Source organism: Fundulus heteroclitus, chromosome 1 (genome assembly GCF_011125445.2).
Source record: "Fundulus heteroclitus isolate FHET01 chromosome 1, MU-UCD_Fhet_4.1, whole genome shotgun sequence".
NCBI classification, from domain to species: Eukaryota; Metazoa; Chordata; class Actinopteri; order Cyprinodontiformes; family Fundulidae; genus Fundulus; species Fundulus heteroclitus.
Window position 1 is genome coordinate 31,618,785 of NC_046361.1, and position 26,944 is coordinate 31,645,728.

Genomic DNA, 26,944 nt, shown 5'->3' on the forward strand with positions numbered 1-26,944 from the left:
AGCATCTCAGATCAAGATCTTGGCTTTAACTAATCCTGGGACGTTCAATTTCTTCATTCCCTCATATTGTTTGGTGGGTTTACTGTTATATTTTGGGCTATTGTCATATTGCAAGGATCAATTCTGCCTCAGCTTTAGTAGTTGTTGTTTTTTTTTTACAGTCTTAGCCTTTCCTTAATGCACCTTCTCACACATGGTCCAAGTCATGGTGGATTCTGTGATGGTGAGCAGGCTAAAACATCCCAAGAACCAACCAACCAACAATCTTTGGGACTGTTGATTCTCAGAGCAGTCCACAGCTATAAACTTTGAATCTGATACTAATGACTTATCCAAGAAGACACTGCCAAAGCAGACCTCTACCTTCTTTATAGTTCTCTAACCCCCCCCCAAAAAAAACATATCAGTTTGTGAAAATGTTTTTTTTTTTACCATAAGTGAGATATTAAATGCTCATAACCTTTAGATACTACCGCCCCTAAAAAAAAAAACAAAAACATCAACTGTCTCTTTGAGGTTGCAGCTGCATATTTTAATAGCGTATTGTTTTGTGTTGTCATTGTGAAATGGAAAAGAGTTGATACACCACCAAGGATAGCCCTTGTCTGCAACAGAAACATGTAAAGCATTTTTAGTCAGAGAAATAAAGCATTGTCCAAAGCAGAAATATTACAGTGCTTTAAGTGGACGCATATCCTCTTTATTTTTATACAGCTCTGCTTTCCTGTTCATCAGTTTTCCTGAACGGAAACTCTTTACAGTTTTTCTCTCTGTACCTGTTTCACACCGGATGAAAACGGATGGCGGGCTACTTCCCACCCTCATTTCCGTTGTACTTAATTGTCCAATGCAAACATAATCCTAGTTTAAAGATGGCGGCCGTCTGTCTTGGTCTTAGTCCCGCTCAGACTAACTGTTAGCTTTAGCCTCCAGGAGCAGCTAATCTATTAATGCCGTGTTTCTTCTGTACCTTGAGGTTTGCTGGTGAAGATTCTCAGTCATCCAGGTCATGGTCATTTAAAAAAAGTAAAAAACAAAGCAACTGGATTTGTTTTCTGTAGTTGAAGACGTTTCGCTTCCTCTCCAGTAAGCTTTCTCAATTCAAAAAGTCTGGAGTAATGTGGAATACCAAGCTTTATACTACTGTCCAACATCTAAGACATTACAAGGCCTTTATTTGGACAGTAGTATAAAGCTTGGTACTCCACATTACTCCTGACTTTTTGAATTGAGAAAGCTTCCTGGAGAGGAAGCAAAACGTCTTCAACTATGGAAAACAAGTCCAGTTGCTTTGTTTTTACTTTTTTTGGAATACCTTGAGGTTAGATCTTCCCAACTGGAAACGCCTCAAGAGCACCGGCTGAAGTCTGAATACTGACTGGGAGAGTTGGACATTGTCAGGCAGCACTATGTTTAATATCCAACATGGCTGCCGCACTTTTAAAATATAGTGAAAGTTGGTGGCATAAACTATTTATTAACCCTTCGTTTTGTAAATCATTGACCAGATAGCAACGTGCGACTTCTGTTCCTGAGTAACTTTCTTTTGTGTTTGACTGTTATCTTCTTGTTTTGCTTAAATTAGTGAAGACCAAAGCAATGAGCAAGTTCCAAAGTTATTTTCTGACATGAAAATGGAACAAGCTCAGCTCGGGTCTAACTTCATTCCATGAGCCGACATCCAAGCACTAAATCAGAATAAATGAAGACGCCATGAGAGCTACCGACTCCAGGTAAGATATTAACTCCTTATAACCGTCTAACAGAACTTCACTGCAAAACTCCTGAACTCCCCTTTTAAACTTGTGTAGTAGAGAAGCAGCTTCAGATCTAAAAATGGGGCCAGAAATAGAAATAAAAAGGTATGCAAATCGTTTTCTTTCTTTTATACGTCTAAAGATAGAAATCTTCACGCAGCTTTTAAGATCTGAGAACCTTTTTGCTTTTTTTTTTCCCTCCCTCCACTTTAATAAGCGAGACTATGAGATAAAAATGTATTTTTTTTTAAAGTGCCACTTTATTACAAAAGTATAAACTTGACTTGACATTTCATGAATAGTAATCTTGATATAAAACATTACAATCTTTTGCACTTTAGCACTTAAATTACACGCTTGTTCGAATACAAGACCCTGTAGTCTGAATAGCAAACACACAACATTAGCTGCCACATTTAAAACTTAGCAGGGCTTTTTCCAAGAACACAACAGAGCTTCATGGCTTCGAGAAAACAACAAACAGAGAGTAACACGCAATATTTTTTTGAGTTTTTTTTTTCTTCTTTTTACATTGCAGCTGTTTTGCAGTTTTGTGTCACAATATAAGTCATTCCAAAAAAAAAAAAAAAAAAAAAACACAACTGAACATAATAGAAAAAGATAGATTTTCTTGACACTGATGATATATTTATTATTCTTTCTCTTTTTGTCATGTACATACACGTTGCATCAACATACAGTATAATCACATTGTTTGTTTGGGGGATATTTGGTTGAGTGAAGTTGCTTTTATTGTTCAGGTTTTGGATGTAAAATTAGGTTTTTTTTATCCTCAGTGGGGGGGTTGATGCTCTTTTGCTTCATGTTTTTCTTTTTCTTTTTTCTTTTTTTTTTCCTGCGATATACTTTAACACTGATAACAGAGAGTGTGTTCATTGATGGGTTGGTGATGAGACATGATGTTTGCTAACACAAGCTTCTGATGATCCACAGATGTGACTGAGCAGACAGGGCATGTTGAGGGGGTGGGGGGGGGGGGGGTACCGTCTCCACATCTATGACTCGAACAGTTCCTCCTGTGAGCCGCAGGCGCAGCAGAGCATTTAGACGCTTCCTTTCGGCTGCGCTGATCCCCACTAAGCCAAACACATCCTTCATCACAACGGTTTGAGCTCCACAGAGAAATAAAGCAACACGGTAAGAACAGAAAGAAAAGGGAAACGACCAAACTACAAATGAAAATAAAAACATTCATATAGAGAAACCACATAACGGTGTTTTTTTTTTGTTTTGTTTTGTTTTTTTTGCTTTTATTTAATTTATTTTTTTTAGGCATGCAACTTGTAGCAGGCAAAGTGCAGGAACAGGATCGACAAAGTAAAACACTTTCATATACAGACAGCAGTGGAGACAGTGTTCAGTCCGTGTCCAATGAAACTTCATGGAGGGAAGTATCCGATTGGCTTTTTTTATTTTTTTTTTTAAGGTGAAATGGTCTCAATTTGTTGAAGCTTTTAGGAGGAATGCAAAATGTGTGCAATTTTATATTATAACGCTCTTTATAATTAGTTTTTCTTCTTGGTCCCTGAGCTTTCAAGTGTTTTGATTAATGTTTCATTTAAATTCACATCTGATCAAATATACAGGGAAGGCCTGTTCACCACAGACTAAGTGCTACTAAAATATTTCCCCAATTAGAGGTCCAGCTCGGACCGAATATAGGACTATTTTTACCCGCTCGACTTGAGGAAGAATTTAGGCTTCTAACTTTATTGTGCTTTGCACAGATGTATCAGTAAAACTGAAGTGCTACTGTTCACCTACAGATTGCTCTGCAATGGTCTTGTGCTCATTTATTATTCACTACCTTTGGATTCCTTTAAGGTTTGCAGACAGAACTTTGTATTCAGCCCAGGTCATAACAGATCAACATTACCACCCAAGGCCTCTGGAGCCTGTGAAAGGCCCGATGATATGACTCGAATGTAAACAGTATGTGTGGGTGAGCATGGCAGGGACCCAGCAGTCACTCCTGGTGGTGTAAGCTCAGAAAGGTGATGGGGGGGTCACAGTGCAGCCGCTGCCTCAGAGCCCTGTAACGTACATCTCCATGCCGTCGTTGAAGGTGAAGATGGTGGTGGTGCTGGAGGTGGCGGAGCCCTGCTTCAGGTCGCCGATGCTCTCGTACAGGTTCTCCCCCGGCAGCAGCAGGGCTTTGGCGGGCAGGTGTTGTAACTTGGGGGTCTGCTGCGTGGGCGGCGGTGGAGGAGGGTGCTGCTGCTGCAGGGGCTGCTGGGCTTTCTTCCTCCTCGGCCGCAGCGTGGCACATGTGTTCGGAGGCCTCTCCCGTTTCCAGGCGCCTCCACCCTCCATGTTATCGTACGCCGCGTCGCACTCCTCCGTGCCGATGGACTCGTAGCAGTGGTCGTCCAGGGATCCCCCGACGGCTTTGCCCTCTTGAGGGGCCCACGTCTGGGGTTTGACCACCACGCTGAATCCACCGTCTCGATCCCGGTCCCAGTCCCCTCGACCTAAGGTCCTGAAGCCGAGGTTGGCTGGGGGAGATCCCGGCATCGTTCTCTTCTTCTTTCCAGGTTTGCACACTTTTGAGTACATCTCAGCCACCTGGAATCAGAAAAAAAGCATGTTTAGATTTCTATTCATAGACTTTGAAAAAGGTCTTGAAGGATTCTGTCCTTTAGAGGTTCAAATAGCTGCTTGTTAGCTTTAGCCCAAACTTAAACGGTTCATGCTGTTATGGAAGACAACCTGACTCAACTACTAACAAAATTTTCTCAAATAAACATTATCCGTTTTGTTTTACTTAGCATATATACAAGTGTAAAAAAAATTATAGTGCTTTGGAAAAGTATTGGTTTGTATTTGGCTCTCTGCAAAATAGCTTAAGCTCCTTCAAATTGGATAGAGAGGATTCAAAAAGGGGAATTTTCAGGTCAAGATAATGACTGAGTTGGATTTGGATCTGGACTTTGCACCGTCCTAACGCATGAATATTATTTGATCTCAGGCTTCTAAATAACCACATCAACGCAGCGCGACAAGGAGGCAATCAGCCTGCAGTTCTGCCGGGGAGTTCAGGAGGCCCAGGTTGCTTTGATAGCAGCCATAAGACCATCTTCATTAGTGGGTCTAGTGTCTCATCTTCCTCTCGACAATACTTCTTAGGTTCTCTATGCGGTTCAGGTCAGGCCAGCTAGCTGACCAGTCATGCTGTAACCTGATGGTCATTGAACCCGGTTCTGGTGCGTTTGGCAGTGTGAGCAGGTGCCAAGTCCTGTTGGAAAATGAAAGCGTCTCCATAAAGCTCCTCAGATGAAGGAAGCATGAAGTGCTTTAAAGAGTTTAAGGTACGCAGATGGGTTTGATCACTGCGGACGACAGAAACCAGCACAGATGACACAGATCATCGCTGACTGTGGAAACGTCAAACTCCAAGCACTGGACTCTGGTCATCCTCCAACCTCCTTCAGACTCTGGGACCTTGATTTCCAAATGAAATTCAAACTTTACCAAACTTTACAATCTGAAAACAGGACTTTGGATTATTGAGCAGCAGTCCAGTTCTTTGTCTCCTCGGCCCAGGAAAGACGCTGCTGACATTGTCTCTGGTTCAGTAGTGGCTTGGCTTCATGAATGCGACATTTGTTGCCCAATTGTAGGATCTATCTGTGACTCCAGCCTTAGTCCCGTCTTTGTGAAGCTCGCTCAAATTCTTGAATAGATTTTGATTGATAGTCCTCTCAAGGGTGCGGTTATTTCTGCTGGTGGTGAACTGTGTCTTGCTGCACATTTTCCTTACTCTCAATTTTCTATGAATATGCTGGACCCTGTGAAGAATCGGCTTGTTTGGCTCTGACCTTTGTATTTAACTTTATTTAACTTTTTCACAATATTCTGCCTCTCTGAGACATTGAGTGTAGTGTTTTTATCGTGTGTAAGCCATAATCATTAAACCTGCAAGAAAAAGAGACTTGACATTTTTCACTCTATAATTAATCTCAATAATATGAGTTTCACTTCATGAAATGTACGACATATTGAAAGTTTCCCCTATATTAAATATTCTTTAGATGTACATGTATGTCTACACATGTACAGTGCCTGTCGACAGATTAGATTTCTTCTTCTATAACTTCCATCACCGGTTCATGATAGTGGCTGAAATGGGCTCAAAGATCACCAGCAAACAGCTTGGGGAGAAGGTGACTGCTGGTGGAGCAATTATTAGGAAATTAAAAAACATAAATATCAAATCCCCATCCATCATCTTTGGTCTGGTGCTCCGTGCGAGATCTGCCCTTGTTGGGTGAGCACAATTATGAGAAAGGCGGGGGTCTTAGGGTTAGGACTAGTAACACCATGAAGTCGCCAATCCAGTGTCAAGACCTCAGTCCCACACAAAATCTCTGGAAGTAGCTGAAGCTTTGAGTTGCTTAGTAGGAACCAGGAGACCTGAAGGTTTGGTTTGGCTTTCTGAAAAGATTGGTTGGTTCAAATCCCTCCAGAGACGTTTCCAAACCTGGAGACCAACTACAAGAAGCAACTTCCTGTTAATGGTTTGTCTACATAAGTACTAAATCATGTTTTGATGGGGGAATCAAACATTAATTATACTGAATAACATTAATATATTTTTTTTTACTTTAGTGTAATGCATTTTCGCTGGATTGTATTTGATATTCTGTTTTGTTCACAATAAATATGACTACTACTGTTCTTTTATTTATTTTTTGTAAATAAGTGAACTTTCAAAATCAACAGAGAATGAAATACTTATTATTCAACCTTATATCCTTAGGCTGATTTTCATTCAGTAAATGACAAATAATTATCTTTCTATATTTTATTAACACGAGCGGGCAACATTTTGTAATAAAAGTGCACTACGCCGAGGTAGTGGACAGAAGATAAGTGGTAGGCAAAAGTTAACGTTTCTGGTGCAGAGACTGGGAGGATTAAAGGTATATAGCCATGTTATATGTCTATAAAAGAAACACCAAAAACCATTTGATCATGATAAAATAAAGTTATATACACCAAGCCCCCATCTTGATAGTGTATATAGTTTAAATTATCTGATAAGGCCTATGGCTTGTTCACAGTCACTGTGCAAACTAAAAAAAAATAATTAAGGAGACCGGTACTTCAAGTAGATGGCAGTTTTTGATTTAGGTCATGTAGGCAGTTGACCAGGGTGGCATTAGAAAGGGGGCGCACTTACACCAGATAATAAAATAATATTATCTGTCATTTCGGCCCTGAACCAGAAGGAGTGCCCTTCTTGTAAGAATTACCACTGTTTCTGCTCTTCTTTCATCATCTGACGAATCTAAAAACCTGCACCAAAATGTACAAGGATGATTTCCTCAAATAAGCATCCCCACACTGTAAAAAAATAAATAAGCAATGGCCACAGAGTACAGGATATTAACAGGAACAGTGCACACGGCTGCTCGCTGGATCATTTCACAGCCAAATCAGAACAGCCTGAAAGAAGGCCTGGGGATGTTTTTGCCTAATAAAATGCTGCCTGCTGGACGTTTTAAGCTGATTGTTACGGAGGTCACAAAGTGATGTATTTCGTGTACATCAAACACTGAAGCAGTTTTTCTGCACAAGAGTGCATCCATCTGTTGAGCAATAAAGTGAAAAAGACCTTCAGGGAGCTGAATGAAAGCAAAATACTCTGGCAGCAACACCTTCACAAATGTGACCTTCATTAGAAGTAATCCCAAGCAAAGGAAAAGAAGAGAAACCCTCACTTCAAAATGTAACACCAGTAGCTAACAGACTAAGCTTTAAACGAGCAAAGGCAGAAAAGGGTGGATTGCAGCGATCAGTTTTTAGCTTTATTTAAAAAACTTCATGGAATGTTTTTACCCTATCAGTTCCCTAATCTTTAAACAAACACCTTAAAACAACCATGATTTATTTCAGCACCTAAGGGCTGAAGTTAGAATAAAACAGTTTTAGTACAATTAGTAAGACTTAGGCCTAGTCCACACATAGCCTGACATCTTACATTTTTATGTGGTTAAGCCTTTCATCCACACATAAACAGCATTTTACATCCCTAAAAACGAATGATTCTGAAAACTCCGGCCAAAGTGGCATTTTCTAAAAACTGACAAGACTGAGTTTTAGGGTCCGGCGCGTCACGGCGCAGACGTCACATACGTGCAGCCATTGTTACAGACTTGGCCATACAGTGTAGTAAAAAACAGAAGTATTTTAAAGTCTATTTTCTGAGATACAGGGAGCCGGTGTAAGGACTTTAGAACTGGGGTGATGTTCTCTACTTTCTTAGTCTTAGTGAGGACGCAGGCAGCAGCGTTCTGGATCAGCTGCAGCTGTCTGATCCACTTTTTAGGCAAACCTGTGAAAACACAGTAGCAGTAATCAGTTCTACTAAACAGTCCATCACTACACCCAGATTTCAGGCCTGATTGGTGGTTTCCAGCTGAAGCAGCTAAAGCTGTGTGCTCACATAGGTTTTAGCTTAGTGGTACACTGCCCATATGCGTCTGCCATGTTTAAAGGCCTTATACTGTGTTTGTTATGTACAATCTTCAAGCCTTACATTTTTATCTTGTATTTAAAGAAACTTTAAAAGCCATAAAAACTGTTTTTTTTATTTGTTTCTTTTTATTTGGAAGGAAGTAAGTCAGCGATTTTAGCTGTGATTGTTTAGCTTTCTGTAGATAACTCACTGATGTGTCCTTTTGTTTTGGGCAACCTCGAAACTGATCTGGTTCTAATTTTTTTTTTAACGAACACTAAAAATAATAGGGGCTGCTACTCATTCATTATAAGAGATTTTCAAAGCTTTATTCAAATGAAAACAGTTTAAACTCTGTTGAAGAGTTCGTCCAGCACCAAGTAACACGTAATTGTGAAAATGGAAGGAAACCGACACTTTTGATATATAAAATATTTTTAAAAACAATGTGAGGGAGATATTAGTTTTTAAAAATACCTGGCTGTGTGTGTCCAAGGCCCTATACTGTGTTTGTTATTGTTATTATTAGTATTATTATTTTTTTCATTTAAAGAAACTTTAAAATCTACAAACAGATTTAAAAAAACTGTTTTTTAAATCTGTTTCTTTTTATGTGTAAGGAAGCAAGTCAGCGACTTACTAAATATCTCTGTAGGCCGAGGAAAACTCTCCTTTAACAAGACAAAACCTCCAGCAGAACCAGAACCAGGCTCTGTGTGAACCACTGTCTGTCACGACCGACTAGGAAGCTGGTCAGAGTTGATCAGAAGTTTAATGGAGCTAAATACAGGACAAAACAACAGGGGGAAACAGTCGGAGCTGTCGGAGCTGCAAAGGACTTGAAACTGAGGTCGAGATGAACCTTTCAGCTGGATAATGACCCTAAACAGACAACAACAAAGGGAAGGGTTTAAATCAAAGCAGATTAAAGTGTTGGAATGGCCCAGTCCACACCTAAATCTAACGGAGAACATGTAACAAGACTTTAAAATAGATGTTAAAGAAATACTCTTGATCCAATTAGCCTGCAAAGCTTGAAGACATACATTAAAACCTTATAAATCATTGACTCAGGGGAGCTGAATATGAAATGCACATTCAGCAATCTCTCAAATCTTCAAATAACCGCTTTCTTTATACTGAGAGTAAATTACTCAGTTTACTAATTAGGTGACTTGTGAAGGCAGATGTTTGCGCTGGGTTTTGATTTTGGGGTATAAGAGTAAAAGGGGCATGAATAGAAAAAAAACTTGTCTGATTTTTATCTGTAGAAATAATATATAATACTGTATAGACTTCCTTCCATTTCACAATTATTCATCACTTTGACTTGGCCATTTGTGTGTGGGGTTAAAATCTGAAAAAGGTCAAAGGGGGATGAATACTTTTCTAATGTGGATGAAAGCAAATAACCTGTGATTTATATTCTTTATATGGCGAACATTGGAAGCAGAGCATGACAAACAGCTTGAACCGCATCGTGAGGCGTCGCCACTCACCACTGCAGCAGACGGTTGTATATTCTCCACTGTATGCGCTCCCAGCGGACCCAGAGCTTTATTCTGGAGCATCAGCATGTCATCATCCTCCGGAGGCTTCCAGATGTACTGCTCTCCATTGCCCATAAACATCACTTCCTGTCAACACAGCGACAAACCATACTTTAGGACGGAGTTGGTCCCATGTTCAGGCGTGCTGCTGCAGAGATAGGAAGACCTCTATGACTGTGAAAAACTGCATTTTGAAACGGGCCCATGGATGACAAATTAACCTGCCTCTTAAGAATAGGCAAAGTGTTGGAGTCGTGCTGAATGGATTTCATACAGCTTTGAAGAGATTTTCCCTGAAAGGTGGAGCCTGTGAGGAAGTAGGTGCTTTTATTGTAGATGACTCAGTTTCAGCGAGTTGCATCATCCACAAGAAAATCCGTGGCGAACAGACCTGGGAGCAAACTGCGTACACTTGTAAGCCTGTGAACTGTGCGTGTAAATGAACTCGGGTCACAGCAGATCGCACAACCTGTCTGACCTCAAACGGGGGCAGCAAACGGTGTCCCACTGTCACCTGGAGGGGAGCAAAGATCCCTGCATGTACAGTAAAAACCAGCCTGCCGACCTGCAGCTCTGCTGCGGCGAACATATGGAGGAGGTGACACTGCTGAGCCCAGAAACCCCCCCGCCATCATCAGGAACCCTAGGACAAACAAACGGGTTCGCTGCCTGGACTTCAAAGAGATTTTAGAGAAGTGCAAGCGTTTCAGAACAGCTGAGGGCAGGGGGAAACTGCATCACTGGCACAATTACAGCCGTGCAGATCCTCCGCAGCATCAAGAGGAAATCTCACAGTAACTCCAGAACCTGTTCGATGCACCTCAAACGACAGAAACTGCAGCGGACAAAAACACTGGCATAGAAAAATATGCCACAAGGACATTTTTTCAGACGTACCAAAGCAGAAGCATGTAACTCCTCATACCTGCCAGTCTCAGACAAAGAATCATCTCAGTCTTACTTTACTTTGTGCATTCCGGTTAAAATGATTTTGACCATAAAACATTATAAATGATTTAAGTCAAACATATACTGTGCAGTTCAACCCCTCCAAAACAGCAAACAAATCTTTTAGGGGGGGGAAATGCATCAGATTAAACAAAGCAGCGCTATCACCTGGTTGCATAAAAGTGCGCATCCTTAATTGATTACTGTGAAGTACCTTTTGGTTCAGTTTCGGTATCCAGTCTTTTTCAGTTCACACCTGCGAACAATTAAAGTCAATTAACCTGAATTAATGTTGAAACATTCGCGGTAGGATATTCATGAGTTTCGCTCATCCGCATCATTCAGCTATAGCCATGGATAGAAAGAAACTGATCTTCTCATCAACCATTGTCTGTGTCTGACACGTTACAACAAGCTTCCATATTCTCCACGTTTCTTGACTAAGATTCAGGGTTTCAAGAAGACATCCTTTTCTTTCAAACAAAACTTCCATGGCTGACTAAAACCCCTCTTAAACTTTGTGGTACAGCGTGTAATGGTCCGATGAAACCAATCACCTCCAACTGAGATGTTTTTGAAGGTGGCTGAAATTATGAACACTTCCAAATTATACTGAAGTTTTACCCAAAACCTTGAGGTGTTTGCAGGAAAACCGAAGACGCCAAAACCTTAACCACACTTTTGAACTAATTTCCTTACGTGAATGCGTTCTTTTTGTTTGCGGTACACATTAAGGAAGATAGGAGCCTCAAAACTAGCTTGGAAGCTCAAAGATATCTGCAATATCTGCATTCTGATTCCCATCATCCACTGGAACACAAACTCTCTGAATTATCGGGCGGACAGCATTCCCTCGGCCACAGAGGAGAAACAACAAGAACACAAGCATGTCAGGAAATCACTGCAAGCTTGTGGTTACCCGAAATGGGCCACATGGGTCAAATCAGCCAACAAAGCTGAAACAACACAGCGTCAAACACAGAGGAAAAAACAGAGAGACGCAAAAACATTGTCATTCTTCTTCTGAGAAACTCAGGAGAATTTTCTCCAAACTCAACATGCCAGTAACTTTCAAACCTGACAACACTCTCAGACAAAAACCGGTTTAATACCAAAGACAGAACACCCAAACCACGGCTGAGCGGCGTTGTGTCCGCGGTCCAATGCATCGGAGAAACTAAACAACAGCTACATAAACGCACGGAGCAGCACAGGAGGTACAGCAGCTCAGGGCAAGACTCAGCAGTCCACCTGAACAAAGGACAGACTTTGGACGACAATGATGTCCAGATTATGGACAGTGAGAACAGATGGTTTGAAAGAGAGGTGAAAGAAGCCATCTTGGTTAAAAGAGAAAAGCCATAACTCAACAGAGAGGGAGGTTGAGCTTCCAGCTCTGCAATGTTTACAGCTCAGTCCTCGAACACATTTCACAGAGATTACATCAGCATCTCATCATGATTCAGGTGACCACGTGCTCCACTCACACCAAGCAATAGCTTCTAACAACCCACGACAGTGACGGCTGGGTCACTGATTTACATCTGACTGAGAATGTGCCTAAGGAGGATTGGCCTCCATGTCCTTAAAAACAGCAGCGCTCCAACTGCAGGTTGCTCAAACGCCCAGAATTAACAGAGATTCCTGGATACACTGCAAAAACGGAACTAAAAATAAGTAACATTTTCTTAAAATTTGTGTTTTTAATATTAATATTTAATATTTGAGCAGGCATATAAGATGATCTGCCAATAGAATAAGATTTTTGCACTTAAAATAGGAACAATTTATCTCCATCATCTTATTTCAAGTGCAGTATATCTAATTATCTTAGTTTAGGGGTCAAAATACTCATTGCATTGGCAGATAATCTTATTTACTTGCTCAAATCTAGGACAAAAAAAATAATTTTAAGAACATTTTACTTATTTTTACATCCGTTTTTGCAGTGTAGGTGTTAAAACGTTTTCAGAAAAACTAAGCACAACTCCAGTTACCTCTGTTTGGAGAGCCCTGCTCTAGAGAAGATCTTAGTCCTTGCTCTAGTCAGATCTCATATTACTGTTTTTATTTTACTGTGCTGATCTGACCAACTCATCTGCAGAACAAAAATCACGAGAAATGCAGAGAGATGCCCATTAAGATAGCTAGCCTTTGCAAAGAAATGTAGCAAAAGATTTCAGCTGTTTTTTTTTTACTTTATAAATGTCACTTATCCTAACATCCAAGTAAGGACCAAAAGGATTAAAAGACATTCAAGTGTACCAACCTTTGGGAATGATGGGACGTTGAAGGCCTCAATGTTTCTACGAGGCAACTTTGTGCTGTGGGGGTGTGGTGGTGGAGGGGCGGGATGCGACGGCGGGCCGTGGCGTAAAGGCGGGGCTGGCGGCTCTGCCATGTCCGTCCCACTGTCCCTCTTCTGAGGCGCCTTTTCAGCCTTCCGCAGTTTCCTGACGCAGGCGTACTCCGCCGTCTCTGGAGGGTGCGGGGCAGACATGACCGCGGCCTCGGGTTCGGGTAGCGCTCCATCCACCTCGCCGTCCGGATCCGGGGGCGCCGGGGTGTTGGCGGGAACGGCCGGAGGGGCCGGAGTGTCCGTCTGCCCGGCCCTGCCTACCATGGCGTAGAGGGCATCGTCAGTACGTGTAGTGGAGGAACGCTGGCCCACTTCTGAATAAGTGTGCTCGCTGTCCTCTCCAGTCCCAGAGGGGATCTGGGGAAGCTGCCTGCCTTGAGAACGAAGGTCAGAGTTAGACCAGCGGCTGGGCAGCAGCAGAAGGTCCATGCTGGCTGGACGTTTCTTATTAGATGCCTCTGCAAGGCACATACAGCCTGCTGTTATGCCCTACAGCTGATGCTCTCCAGAAAACAGAATTCACATCCCTCACACGACTATGCAGCGAAGGGTTAAAGGAACGTGGGAGAACGTGACGGTAATCTGGGAACTGACATAGATATTTGAGTATGTGGATCCAAACTGGCTTCATCACTCTGCAGTGGAAGCGGGACAAGTCTGAGGCAGGACATATGTTTCTATCTCTTGAAAACCTCCTGGGCGACTGTCACAGTGCCCACGACCGCAGCTCCCTGTGGAGTGATGGAGCTCCAGGAGTCGTCTTGGCGCTCTGATTTGTGTCTTTCAGACAGCGACGCTTGCTGATAAATTAGGTCTGAACAGTCTAATTAAATAAGGCTGAATGTTAAATACGATGTGAATTCTGTTTTCGGGTAGATTTCTCGTCTTGTGTCCTCAGATTTCATCATATTTTGAGGGAATTTGGTCCGTAACATGTATTAAAGAGTCCAGTAAACACTGCAATGACCTTCAAACTCAAGCTTTGGTGTCTTTAATGGTTACAAATAAGTGATACTTACAGTGCATACCCCGATGCTTTGTGTTCATGTTCCAAAAATCAACTTGAATGACACAAAAATTATTCTTTCATGCAGTTGAAACAGGAACAACAGTTTCTCCATGACAACAATGAGGTACACTTTACAGAAGAAGCACACAACGAGATTTAAACGCGAAGGATGCACTCACTTTTGCCATTGCAGTTCATCTTGTTCATCTCGGTGTCAGATTTACTGATGGAGCGCAGCTTTGACTGCTTGAGTATTCCCTGAAAACACACACGCACTAATAAGGCAAAATACGTAACCTCCACATGAGTTCCTCTTGATGAATGAAGTTCAATTAAACTGAGCACAAAACTTGTGGAAATTTGTGTTTGGTCGATTATTTCTTCTTCTTCTTTTTTGTAACAATGTATTCTGGCAGTAAAACCTTTTCATTTCACCTTCAATGAACCAACCTTGTAAGAAAAATTCATTTGCTGGTTGAGCATTGGAGCTCAGTTTGTGGAGTACAACCATGAAAATTGTGTGAAATCTTCTCTGCCAATACCGAGCAGCTTATTCTGCTATTGTCTCTTGTTTTGGGCTTCTGGTACCCCAGGTGCTGACAATCAGGTGTCCAAATGGTGACCAAGTAGAACCACATTTAAACTTGGACGCTGCTACAGCTGTACGTGGCTGTCTGACCTGGAGTTCCGACCGGGCGTCCCAGTCAAGGTTTGAGGGACGATTCTGCTTAAAAGCTGTCACATCATAGGGTCAATATGTGGAGAAGATGCGGAGAACACTAGCTGGAGATAGTTTAATGGTGTGGAATCTTCCTCACTTTAGTAGTATGGCAATCTTTTATCTCCAAACTCTGGTGCTCAAGTCCCACACCCCAGTGCTCACCTGAACAGAGTTCATCAGAAACTAGTGGCCTGTTTGCAGTCCTGACTTCAGCCCCAATAAAGGCATTCTGGGCGTGCTCTTCATGCCAGACTGACCAACACAACCGCAGCGGCTGACTTGTGACAAATGTCGGTGGTAGACTAAGTTGCCGTCCCACAGCAGCGTGCAACCAAGCTGGTGACCAGCATGAAGAGAAGGTGCCAGCCTGTTGTGCTTTTGAACAGTTACCCCTCTCCCCTAATGAGGTCCCTGTTTGCTAACTTCATAAATTGTTACATAGTCACTATGTCTTGTTTTTCAAAATTCATCAAATCCACACACAAAAAATGCCACCAAATGTCACCAATCAAGATTTTTGCACCATTATTATTTTGCACTGCCACCATTGTGGGGAGTGGTGGCCTAGTGGTTAGAGCGCAGAGCTTTGGTCCCAGAGGTTCTGAGTTCAACTCCCACAGACTGCCACTCTGGGTCCCTGAGCAAGACCCTTAACCCCCCCAATTGCTCCCCAGCCGCTGCACAGTGGCAGCCCACTGCTCCCCAAGGGGATGTGTTAAGATGCAGAAGTGAATTTCTCCATTGTGAGATCAATAAAGTTAAATTATTATTATTATAATTGAACTTTTCAAATTAATGCTTTTTTTTGCACCATTATCTTTGCAACTATAAACATGGTTGAACATTCTTTTGCACCCTTTTTTTTAAAACTGTTTTTCTCCTGCACTGTTACATCCCTATCACTGCTGCACTTTAAATTGTGATGTCATCTTATTTCAATTGCAATCTCATTACTTTGTCGTAAGCTGTATGCAACAATTTTTTTTTTTACTATGCACTCTCACAAAATGACAATAAAGTTTGTCTAAGTCTAAGAATCAATAGCAGAATAAGCTGTTTGAAGTTGACAGAGAGGATTTAGCTCATTTGTTTTATGGGTAAAACCAACATTCTCAAGGTTGATGCTCAACTTACACATACATTTTCTTTACAAGTGTGGCACCATTCAAAGGTAAATAAACATGCTTTGAAACTGTTTGATTTTATAAGCATTGCTACAGCAAAGAAATAATTGGTCGAATACAAATTATCCGTACTAAACTTTGATACATTAGCTGCAATCCAGTCGTGACATTAGGCCGTGTGGTTTCTTGATTCCTACCATGTCCATGAGGCGGTGTTTTCCACCTTCACCGGAGACATTGTGTGTCTTCCCCTTTCTATGATAAAACACACAGCACTCTGTCATACAAGATGCAAATCCGATGCACTGATTGTGTGCAGCGTTTGTGCCTGAGTCATTTTTCTTGAACAAAGCTGAGTCATTGTATGACTGCATGCAAGAGAACAACACTGAATCACGTTTGCACATATGCCTGCCAGTGGTGGGCGAAGCTAAGCACACTGAGCCGAGAACTGAATGCTTTTTCAAAGAAGAAATGATTGCTGACTTACAAAAAAACTATTTCTATTTCTGAGAAATTTCTCAATTCATTTCAACTCAGTCCCAGTAGGGAGATTTTTTCTTTTTTTACCTTTAACAATAAAGTCTCTGACAGGGAGAGCTCGGAGTAGTAGGGCTGATAAATGATATAAGTAGTTTAGGACCTGTAATGATCTAAATAGCTAGCCTGGCCAGCCAGACTGAATTACACAGAGCGTAAATCACGCAGTGCATACAGAGTAAGTCAGTCTAAAGAGATTTTTAAAAACATGTTTTTGCATAAATAATACAGCTCTATTTCCTTATCAAGCTGAGGATCAGAGCTTTGCTGTGCAGCTTTCTTGATTATTGTGTTGACCTGATCATAACCTCACAAGCTCAGCTATCCTCCACAGTATTTCTTAAACATTTTAATTTTGATATCTCTGTATTCGTTAGGCGTGCCAGTGCATAAACATCAAAGCACATTCTTCACACCACGCTTTTGATCTGTTCAGCTGGAAGAGCTTTTTCTTTCCGGATCATAATGAATGGCTTACCTAAACGTTAGATCTAGTCAAAGCAAATGTTTTGCACAAACAGGTGCCGTCCAGAGGTTTGATAAAACATGAGCAGTATGTGACATTATTCGTTATGTACATTTAAAAAGGTCGTTGTCTGAGTCCCATCCTTATGTTCTTCTTGTGTGAATTATTTTGTTAAATTTAGAAATCCAGACACTTCAAAATAATTGATAACTTTTTATATTGTTGATGTGCCAAGATTTGACTATGAACCTGTTTGATTCAACCTGTGTTGATGTTTGAAAATGGTTGAATGTGGAAAGAAAAGCCTCAGCAATGAAATAGTTGTTGTTATTATGGGCAAAGTGAATGATCATTGATATTTTTCGACAGAGAAGAAGTCGTGTAAAGGTGGTGATAATTAGAAGAATCAAGATTGGATGCCTAACGAGGCGTAGCTCCTGTGTTACCCTAAGTCCGTTTTTGATTGGTTGACCACTCCCCTGTGACGTCTCCTCCCCAGGAAGAGTGTTCTTCTTCAGACGGGTTTGGAGACTCAGACAGAAATGTAGACTCTACCAAGAACAAAACCTGACCGACAGAGTCAGACGGAGAACTGGCAAACATTTCAATGGCTGTAAATGGTTGGATTTTTTCTGTTTTTTGTTTTGCTTTTTGTTTTTGTGAAAGGACATTTTCATATTTTTAGTCATTCTATGTTTGCATGGTTCTTTGTTTAGCTAGTCATAAGTAACTAGATGCTGGTTGTTTAATAATAAAAGCCACTTTTCAATCCACTGATTAAAACCCATTTTGGTTCTTCTTGTAATCCTAAATTGAAGTGTTGGTTTAAGTGTTGATTCTAAATAAAGTCGAATCCTGAGAAATATATATATATATACATTTTCTCTTCTTTCAGTGTGTCATAAAGATTTCTCTGTGGAAAGGTGGAAAAAATAAATCCTCTTTTAGATTGATTCTTCACATATAGTGAGCCATTGGTGTCTTGGTGTAAGGAGTGGAAAAAGGCAACCCTGTTTGGAGCTCAGCCATAATTTACACTTGAAACACCAGTCAGAGTTCAAACTTTGTCTACGCAGATAGTCTACCATCTAGTCCCCGTGGATACTGGATTACCTCACTGGTCCACCGCAGTATGTGAGGACACAGGGCTGTTTTTCGAACAGGCTGGTTTTTGCTCACCCTCTACACTGCAGACTTCTCCATCAGCTCACCAGGCTGCCACCTGCAGAGGTTCTCTGATGACTCTGCCATAGTCGGTCTCATCACAGGTGAGGATGAACTAAGTGCAGACAGTGGATCCAGAGCTTTGTAGGCTGGTGCCAACAGAACCACCTCATGTTAAATGCAGCGAAAACAAAAGAGCTGGTGGTGGACGTTTCCAGACGCAGACCCACCTCACTGACACAGGTGAACATCCAGGGAACCAATGTGGAGATGGTGGACACTTATAAGTACCTGTGGGTTCACCTGAACAATAAACTGGACTGGAGTCACAACACTGATGCTCTTTACAGGCAGGAGTGAGAGCAGATTCTACCTGCTGGGGAGGCTGAGGTCTTTTTAAATGCAGCGGGCTCTCCTGAAAACATTCTTTAACTCTGTGGTGGCATCAGCCATCTTCTATGGGGTGGTTTGTTGGAGCAGCAGCTTATCTGCAGCTGAGAGGAAGCAGCTGGATAAGCTCATTAGGAGAGCCAGCTCTGTCCTGGGATGCCCTTTGGACCCAGCACAGATGGTAGGAGGACTGTAAGGGAAATCACATCATTGCTGGAAAATGTCTCCCACCCCATTGCAGAGCTGTGGAGCTCCTTTAGTGACAGACTGCTGCATCCCAGATGCTCTAAGGAGCGTTTCCACAGGTCATTCCTCCCAGCTGCAGTCAGACTTTATAATCTCTGCTGCTCACAACAGACATAATAACTGTTTACATCATGCTACTAGTTGCACAGGTTCTGATCCAACCAGTAATAGTTTACACTGTTCCCAGATGCTAAGGTAACTTGGTCACACTATAGCTAGGGATGCTGCTGCACTATTATGCATATTATATTATTGTGTGTTAAGTAAATAGGCTGTAGTTTGTTTCTCTATTTTTATTGTTATTTTTTTTTTGGGGGGGGGGGGGCAGTTACTGTCAAATATTTTTTTCATTGTTCAATATTTGCTGTGGTATTTACTTTTATCTTCTACTCTTGGTGTTTCTTTAGAGCTAACTTTAGATTAGACTGGTTTGTTCTTTTTTTCTCCTATAATAATTGTGTGTAACTGTCCATATGTTTGCCACTCTCACACCCAAATTCCCCCATTGTGAGACAATAAAAGAGTCCTTAACTCGTCTTAACTTATGTTTTTTGTCTTCTTTCCCCCAGTGTGTCCTCTACTATGAAAAAAAACTACAGTTTTCAGTCACATCCTCCCAGAATGCAGGGAATAAACACCCAAACTTCAAATTACTCATTTTAATGTTAAGCCCAAATTTTTCAAACTTTTGCCAGATTTAGGTGTAAAGTCATCTTTTAATGTTACCAACATGTTTCTTGTGACTGTAGGTAATAAAAAGATTTTGAAGGGGCCCAAACTAAGGTCTGAGTCGAATCTGAAACTGAGGATCAGGGTGATGGCAAAGGAGGCCTCTTACTTCAAAGACATGGAGCTTATCATCAAAGATAACTCATGAAAATGAAAGTAGAAACATGCAAAAGCCTCGTCTGCTATTAGAAAAAAGGGTTTTGATGGCTGTAATGCCAATAAAGATTCTTCCTTTCATTATTGGGGAGGGTATAAATTACTTTTGACACAGCATTTTTGAAAAATAATGTAAATATAGAAAGGTAAATTGTTTTACTGATGCTCCATTGACACTGTTTTATGTTGTTTTGTAGTTAGTTGGTTGTATGAAAATAATTAAAAATCTAAATCTACCAGGGTTGTGGATGATTTAGGGCTTAACTCTGTATTTCAGCTCTGAATTTGATTTAATAAAAAATTATTTCTATTACAGAAGACATAAACACTTATACATATCTGACCATCAGAGCTTTGAGCCCATCAAAGGTGAAGAATTATTTAAATTTGAATCAAAGTTTTTTTGTACTTTGACTGTTTTGTTTGAGGTTTAACTGAAGGGTGTTTTTAGCACTATTGCCTTTTAGCTCAAAAAGGTCCCAGGTTCAAATCCCAGCCTTTCTTCATGGAGTTTACGTGTTCTATTCATGCATGTGTGAGTTCTCTCTGGCTTTATCCCACAGTCCAAAATCGTAACTTTTAGGTCAATCGGTTCCTCTAAATTGCCCCTAGATCTGAGATCTGAGTGTGTGCATTCATTTTGGTAGGTTGCTCACTCCCGGAAGCCTTAGAGGTGACTTTAAACAACTTTTTTTTTAAGACCGATAGAAGTAATTTGGCCCTTTTCCAATAGTACAATTTCAACTCTTAGTGTTTTCCATTTGTAATGGTCTCGTGGTACCAGCCAACTTTTTAGTACCTTCTTGGCTGGGGTTCCAAGTGAGCCGACTTGGGCCAAAAAAACGCAACGTCAGAAGACATTCAATCAATGACTGGACAGGAGGAGGCGTCACTGGTTACGTCACTGGTGCCACTCCCTGACAAGAATCAGACGTGGCATTTGTAAAGGCTCATAACGGCAACCGAGTATGTTCTATTGAAAGAAATAAAGTACCTCAATACCCATTTGTCCATTTGATACCGCCTTAAGGGTTCTCATATTCGCCTGTTCTCCTCCAATGTGCTTCGTTTTGCTGCCTACAGCCTTTTCTGGCTCTCTTTTCTTACTTTGAGTACGTTATACATTGCTGCCATGTCCTCCATGGTTGGGTTGTGGTTTTGTCCCATACAAACCCGTCACTCTACCTCGCAACGACAACCCCACCACATTAATTTTGTACCTAGCTATAATGGAAAATGACCGTGTAGAAAAGAGTGGAGGCGAGTAAACGGCGATGGAAAAGGGCCACATGACTTTGTTTCTCACAAATTCTTCTATTTATTTATGACGCATAGATTTTTTGAGATCTTTTAGCCTACTTTATGTTGTCAGACAGGTTCTATTTATGTGATTTTTATTATTCTTATTATTATTACTCTGGAGGTCTAGGAGTAATCTGGTCTAGGTGTGCCAAAATAATGTAGCAAATTATAATTAAGTCATGATTTGACAAGCAGTGTTAAGGCAGTGGGACTTTTTGTCAGAATGAGGTTAGATTGATTAACTTGTTTGTCTTAATAAATTAAATCAATATTTAAAGACTAATTTTTTGTGTTCTCCCAGGTCTTTGTTTGATAATAGCAATTGGTTTGATGAGCTGAACAACAAAAAAAGATGAAATATTGAAGAGAAAATCATTTTGATAGCACCATACATTTCATCAAGTATTTTAAATTAATCCGTTAGTAAGACTACTTCTCTTCAGGATATATTCTTCCCACCACTGGTGCACTTTTGACTAAAAGAGGATTTACATGCAAAGGTTCAAATGCAGAAGTGTGTGCATGGATCATGCAGTGTTGCTCTCACCTCTGGCAGCCCACACAGAGCACCACAATAAGGATGGTAACAACAAAGGCTGAGGCAGCAGCGATAGCACCCAGCAGCAGGACCTTGCCGTAGGGAGGAGCCGTGAAGTTCAGCCCGTCCTGCATGGAGGCCATGTGGGAGCGCTGGCGCTCACTTGCTCTCACACACACACACACTCACACCCTTATGCTCATCCACGCAGCAAAGGGCCACGGTCTCACTGGGATCTGCAGACACAAAGAAGTGCTTAATTACAACATTATCTAACCTTTCTGAAACATTAAGAGGGTTAACAAAGCAGCGCAACCGGAAGAAAAACTTCCTCCCAGCTCTGGAAGCATAAGGAGAGCAATGGTTTGAAAAGAAGGACAGCCTGAATTCCCATCCAGCACAGGAGCAGTGAAGTGAACAGACATCCTGCCTGAGGCCCCTGCTTCTGCCTTAGCGTGTTCAAGGATTAATGTGTGTCAAAGTTACCCAGACATCAACAACACGGGCCGCGCACAAACACCCATTTTCAGCTCTTCAAGTGTTTATTGACAGCAAAGCAACAACACGAGCAACGACTCCTTTTTGTTGCCGAGTCGGGCCAGGGAAAAGATCGCAGAGCCGATCTGGTTGTCACACAACTGTTGATCCATATGGGTAAATACATCTCTTTCCCACATTTGAGCCACTGCAAAACCAACAAACATGCTTGGGAGCCGCAGTGAGTCAGAGCCGAGCTGAACACGCCAGCAGGCAGAGGAACCTGAAACACTGACGAGTGTGAAAGCAGAATGAGCAAACAGAAACATTTCGCCCTTCTCTCCCCCTCCTCTCTCTCTCTCTCTCTCTGCTCATCGGCGCCTGCCACATAATTTCTTCTGGCAGCGTAATATGTTATAAATAAACAACAAAAAACACAGAACTGCGCCAAAATACCAAGCTAACAAGTCCGATCCCTGTCAAATCACGCCATCTGTCTACCATGACACTGTGTTTTCATGTGTTTCTCACTTGTCCGTCAGAGCCAAGACGGCTGCGTTCTGCATAAGGACTCGTTTGTCCAGATTAATCTGCAGATCAAACACCAGATCTTCTCCTTCTCTTGAATATTTATTCTGTTCTTAATTCAATTTAGTCTGCATCTTGTCCTTTAGCAACAAACCTTTATCAAAGTAACAAGTTATAGCGCCCCTCGTTTTTATTCCCACCTCTTGTATGCCTTTCTGTTTTCCCAGGTCATGAATATGAAGTGTTACAGAGGCCAATTTCTCTCTTAACTACTCTTTAAAATGAAGCAAATAAACTAAAGTAGTCAGAGTTGATCTTCGCAGGTCAGGTTAATGCTCCCAGAAAACAGCTACCACACATATCTGTAGTCAGAGCAACGTGTAAAATGTGTTGTTTCAGACGGACGCCGGCAAAAAACCTTTTCGGTCCTACCATCGCAAACTAAAACATGTGAAGTTTGTTAAACTCTACTGGGACTTTAACTGGAACTGTGCGCTTTGGTCAGATGAGCCTAAGATGAGGCCTTTCTGTGACAAATACTCCCTGTTCGTGTGGAGTGGGAAAGCTCTCCATGCCCACTGTTAATATGCGGGGAAATCTGTGATACTGTGGGGCTATTTTTCCTGAATGGAAAACATCTTAACAAAATACTGGGTGGCCTCTGCCAGAAACAATCGGTCACCATTTGCTTATTAAACGGGGGCAATGATCCAATTGCAACTACAACCTTAGTTGTAATATGTGCCTTCTTCTTTCTCATCTGTGCATCACTGTGAGACCTTTAGCATTCTGGGTAATGTCATTTGTGTCAAGGGTTAGCATCTGCTGTCGTGAAACTCTGTCCAGCTGGCTAGATGTTACATTAACACGTAAAATGCAAGTTTATAACACTTGGTATATATCATCCAATGATTACTGCACTCCAAATAGTGCATTGCAATATTAATATTGCATACAATGGCATTGTGATGGTAATATGTTCGCAATATATTGTTCAGCCATAATACAAAGTAAAATATAAAGACGACTTTTAAACAGAGGGGATTGGGTATAAATTCTGTAAATTTAAATATTTTTCCACAATGTATCCAGAGCATAAAAATATTTTAATCTAAATTAGAGACTTTTCCAGACGAAACAGGACCCTCACCAATTTAAAAAAAAAAGCGCTCTGCTGGTGTGTTTGATGTTGTCTGACAACCAGCAACACCTCTTCATCTCCTCCCACGCCTGCTACAGTTACAAATAACCATGTAATCACAATTATTTGAGGTAATTTGGATCATGTCTGTATAATTATCAAGGCTGGCCTCATTCACATGCATTAGGCAGCATCTAATGTTAACTATAATGGCACAATCCAGATAGGATATATCGCACAAATGTCATATACAAATGGCAAATAAAACGATCATGATGCAGTTAACTGCAAATGTTTTTATAAACGAAACAACTTATTGAAAACTTTCAATTGTGGCATTGTGGGGTCTATAGTGGCACCGTTGTGATTATGTGATTCCCTTAATGATAGTCTGCTGTTTTTCCTTTGACTGCTAGAAATTCATGTGCGTATGATTTCCACCGATCAAACTAAACTTGCGCTTTCAGCCTAACTGGACTCCACCTGCACCGTTCGTCTGACTGACCATGATTTGAAACGAAACACATTTTTCTATATGAAGTCTCAAAGTTGATGGTAGATATCATAGCAGGAATCAATGAACTTAAAGCAAATATCTGTAGACCTCCTAGACCGGCTTGTGTCAAAGCACAAATCTGCAGCAGGATAAAGGACAGACTTGGCAGCAATGATCATCCCAACAGCACCATGGCCTCCAATATTAGGAAATAGAAAACGTTTCAAATCTCTAAGACCCCTCCAGGAACTGCCTACTTTGCTAAAACTGAGCAACTGAAAGAAAAAGAGACTTAGTCAGCAAAGTGAACAAGAACCCAACAGTCACTAGAGTTGAGCTGTTTCATTCCCTTGCAGAAATAAGACTATAGGACCATCTTCTAGGTAAACTATTGGTGATGCATAAAGCCCCTTAGAGGTGGAGCTTTCTGTGAAGCCATCTGCCATCTGGATCTAAATCCAATCAAACATCTCTAGAAAGACCTAAGAGTGGCTGCGCTCTGACAATGTCCATCTATCCTGACCGAGCCGGAGAGAATCTACTGAGAAAATAGATTCTCTCAAAATTGGTGTAAATAATCAAAAACAGGAGCGTCAAGCTTGCAGAGGTACACCCAAGAGCTATTGAAGGTACCCTGATAAAATATATACCTATAAATACTTGAGAAATACACCCAGGTATTAACTGTAGGACTATTTCAAGGACATTGTTCCATAGCCTACAACATAGGTGCCGCCTGATTTGGTAGATCCCAGCCAACATTGTCCTTGTGCTACCAGTCTGGTCCTCTGCAGCCATGACTAGTGCCTAGAATAGCAATTTTATATATGTATACATATATATATATATATATATATATATATATATATATATATATATATATATATATATATATATATATATATATATATATATATATATATGTATGTATGTATGTATGTATTTGACACTAATGGGCTTTATTGAACAGTCATTTGACAATAAAGAAGTGAGGACATTCAGCAAATGGCTCGAGATCAGGAGTCAAACCCAGAACAACCACGTAGAGGACTAAAGCCTCTGCACATGGAGTGCCTGCTCTACATACTGAGCCCCTACTGTTTGAATTATTTGAGAAAAATAAACAAATCTTGTGAGAAACATGACAAAGGAATACTTTCTGATGCCCCTGTAGTAACTTACAACATACTCTATCCATTGATCCACCCACTGTCTATGTCAGCCTATGTCAGCCAATGACTGCCTATACAGCAGTCATTGGGCAAGAGGCGAGGCACCCCCTGGACAGGTCACCTTGTGATCACAGCGAAGCACAGGACAAACAACTTTGCACACACACAAACACTCAGTTAATTAATACAATCAAAAGAGACCAATTTGCCAGGATTCGTACCCAGTGGCTACTTGCTGCAAAACAATAGTGCCGCCAATGGAGCCACCATGCACTTGCTCTGCCAACACCTAAATAAAATTAACAAAACTGGTTTAAAATATTAACAGTATTCTGCTGAAAATGTAATTTGGGCGCCAAACGGACTTAACTGGCAGCCCTACTTTCCTAGTGCAAAACTATTTGTAGCTGGTAAAGTTAAACTGCATGAATCAAGATGTGATTTTTACCTTGTTTCTTGTTTAATAGCTAAGTTTCCTCTTGCTAATGACAACTTTCTCTTTATTTGCTCCATGAGAGTGGCCTCTATGAGCAATGGGTTCAAAATAAACTTAACCGTCATTTTCTGATAGGCTAAATAAATGTATCCTGGATATAACCACACTTGTCATTACCATTGTTTGCTATATTGCACTTGCAAAACTCGGTTAGATATCATATTTCAAGAACCAAGTGCATTTACACTCTTCAGGCTAATAGTTTATTTGGCCAGCTGGATGATACCTGACTGCCCTAGAGGCACATTGTATGTATATTATTAGAGGCTAAAATAGTTATGCTCACAGAAAATGGTGGATAAAAAGAAAGAAAAGAGTCTGGACAATGTGAGTTAACACTAACTGATATTGCCATTGCAATATTAATTAATAGTAATGCAATTAAATGTTATCTTGATATGATGCGGCCTCATTGGATAGTAAGACATCTGGAGACAAATTACTCACCCGAGGTTTCTCTCCATCCCTGACATCAAAATCCAATATGGCCGGCACAGGTGTAAAAAGTGATAGCTGCTGTAATATACTATATTTGAACCGGAGGCATGCATAGCACTGTCCAACCCCAATGTGTTGCTGTTGTGTGACAAACACAATGTTATCAGCTTACAAACCAAACAAGAACCAAATTCCGCTGGTTTTCCAGGTTACAGCTGCAACACATTTCAGGTGGGGTTGAAGACATTCCCAGAGCTAAGCTCCAACCTCTGATGCATAGGAAATGCTTCTTTAAGCCCCACCAAAGGCACATTTTCATCAAATGGAGTCTGAAATGTTACCATCCAGCTGCACTTTCCTCACGAAAATGTTATAATTTGAAGTTGCAAAAATCTAAATCTGCCTGAAAACCTGATTCAAATACTCACCAAAAAAAAAAAAAAAAAAAAACACAGGTAGAGGATTTAAATCATGGATTGTGAGTTTATTTCAGCCTGGACTGAAGGAGCAGGCCGACATCTCACATAGCACACATCTCTAGTAAAAAGCTGCAGCTTGCTTTTTGAAATGAATGTCTCGGTTATTGACAAGGGGAGCCTTTTACTCTGAAGTGTTTGCGGGAAGCGATGTTGTGGTTATCAGCACGAAGACGTGATTTATTACTGGAGCAGCTAATAAAATATGCAGCGTTCAAACGGTTTACTCGTCCTTACCTG

General features: G+C 41.0%; 1 protein-coding gene across 3 annotated transcripts in view; it reads right to left on the minus strand.

Moving 5' to 3' along the window:
* Positions 1-1,998: 1,998 nt before the first annotated feature.
* Positions 1,999-26,944, minus strand: part of si:dkey-70p6.1 (uncharacterized protein LOC570575 homolog) — a 34,190-nt gene continuing 9,244 nt past the window's right edge. Inside the window, exons 2-7 of one of the 3 annotated variants that reach the window (XM_021323095.2) lie at positions 21,490-21,716; positions 16,147-16,204; positions 14,329-14,362; positions 13,006-13,553; positions 9,738-9,875; positions 1,999-4,343 (exon numbers count right to left, since the gene is read on the minus strand). In XM_021323095.2, the coding sequence (XP_021178770.2) occupies positions 3,804-4,343; positions 9,738-9,875; positions 13,006-13,553; positions 14,329-14,362; positions 16,147-16,204; positions 21,490-21,623 (1,452 nt within the window). In that variant the 5' untranslated portion in view covers positions 21,624-21,716 and the 3' untranslated portion in view covers positions 1,999-3,803. Of the gene's footprint in view, positions 4,344-9,737; positions 9,876-13,005; positions 13,554-14,283; positions 14,363-16,146; positions 16,205-21,489; positions 21,717-26,944 lie in introns of all 3 variants that reach the window. The other 2 variants (XM_012875622.3, XM_012875619.3) reach the window with 2 other exon arrangements.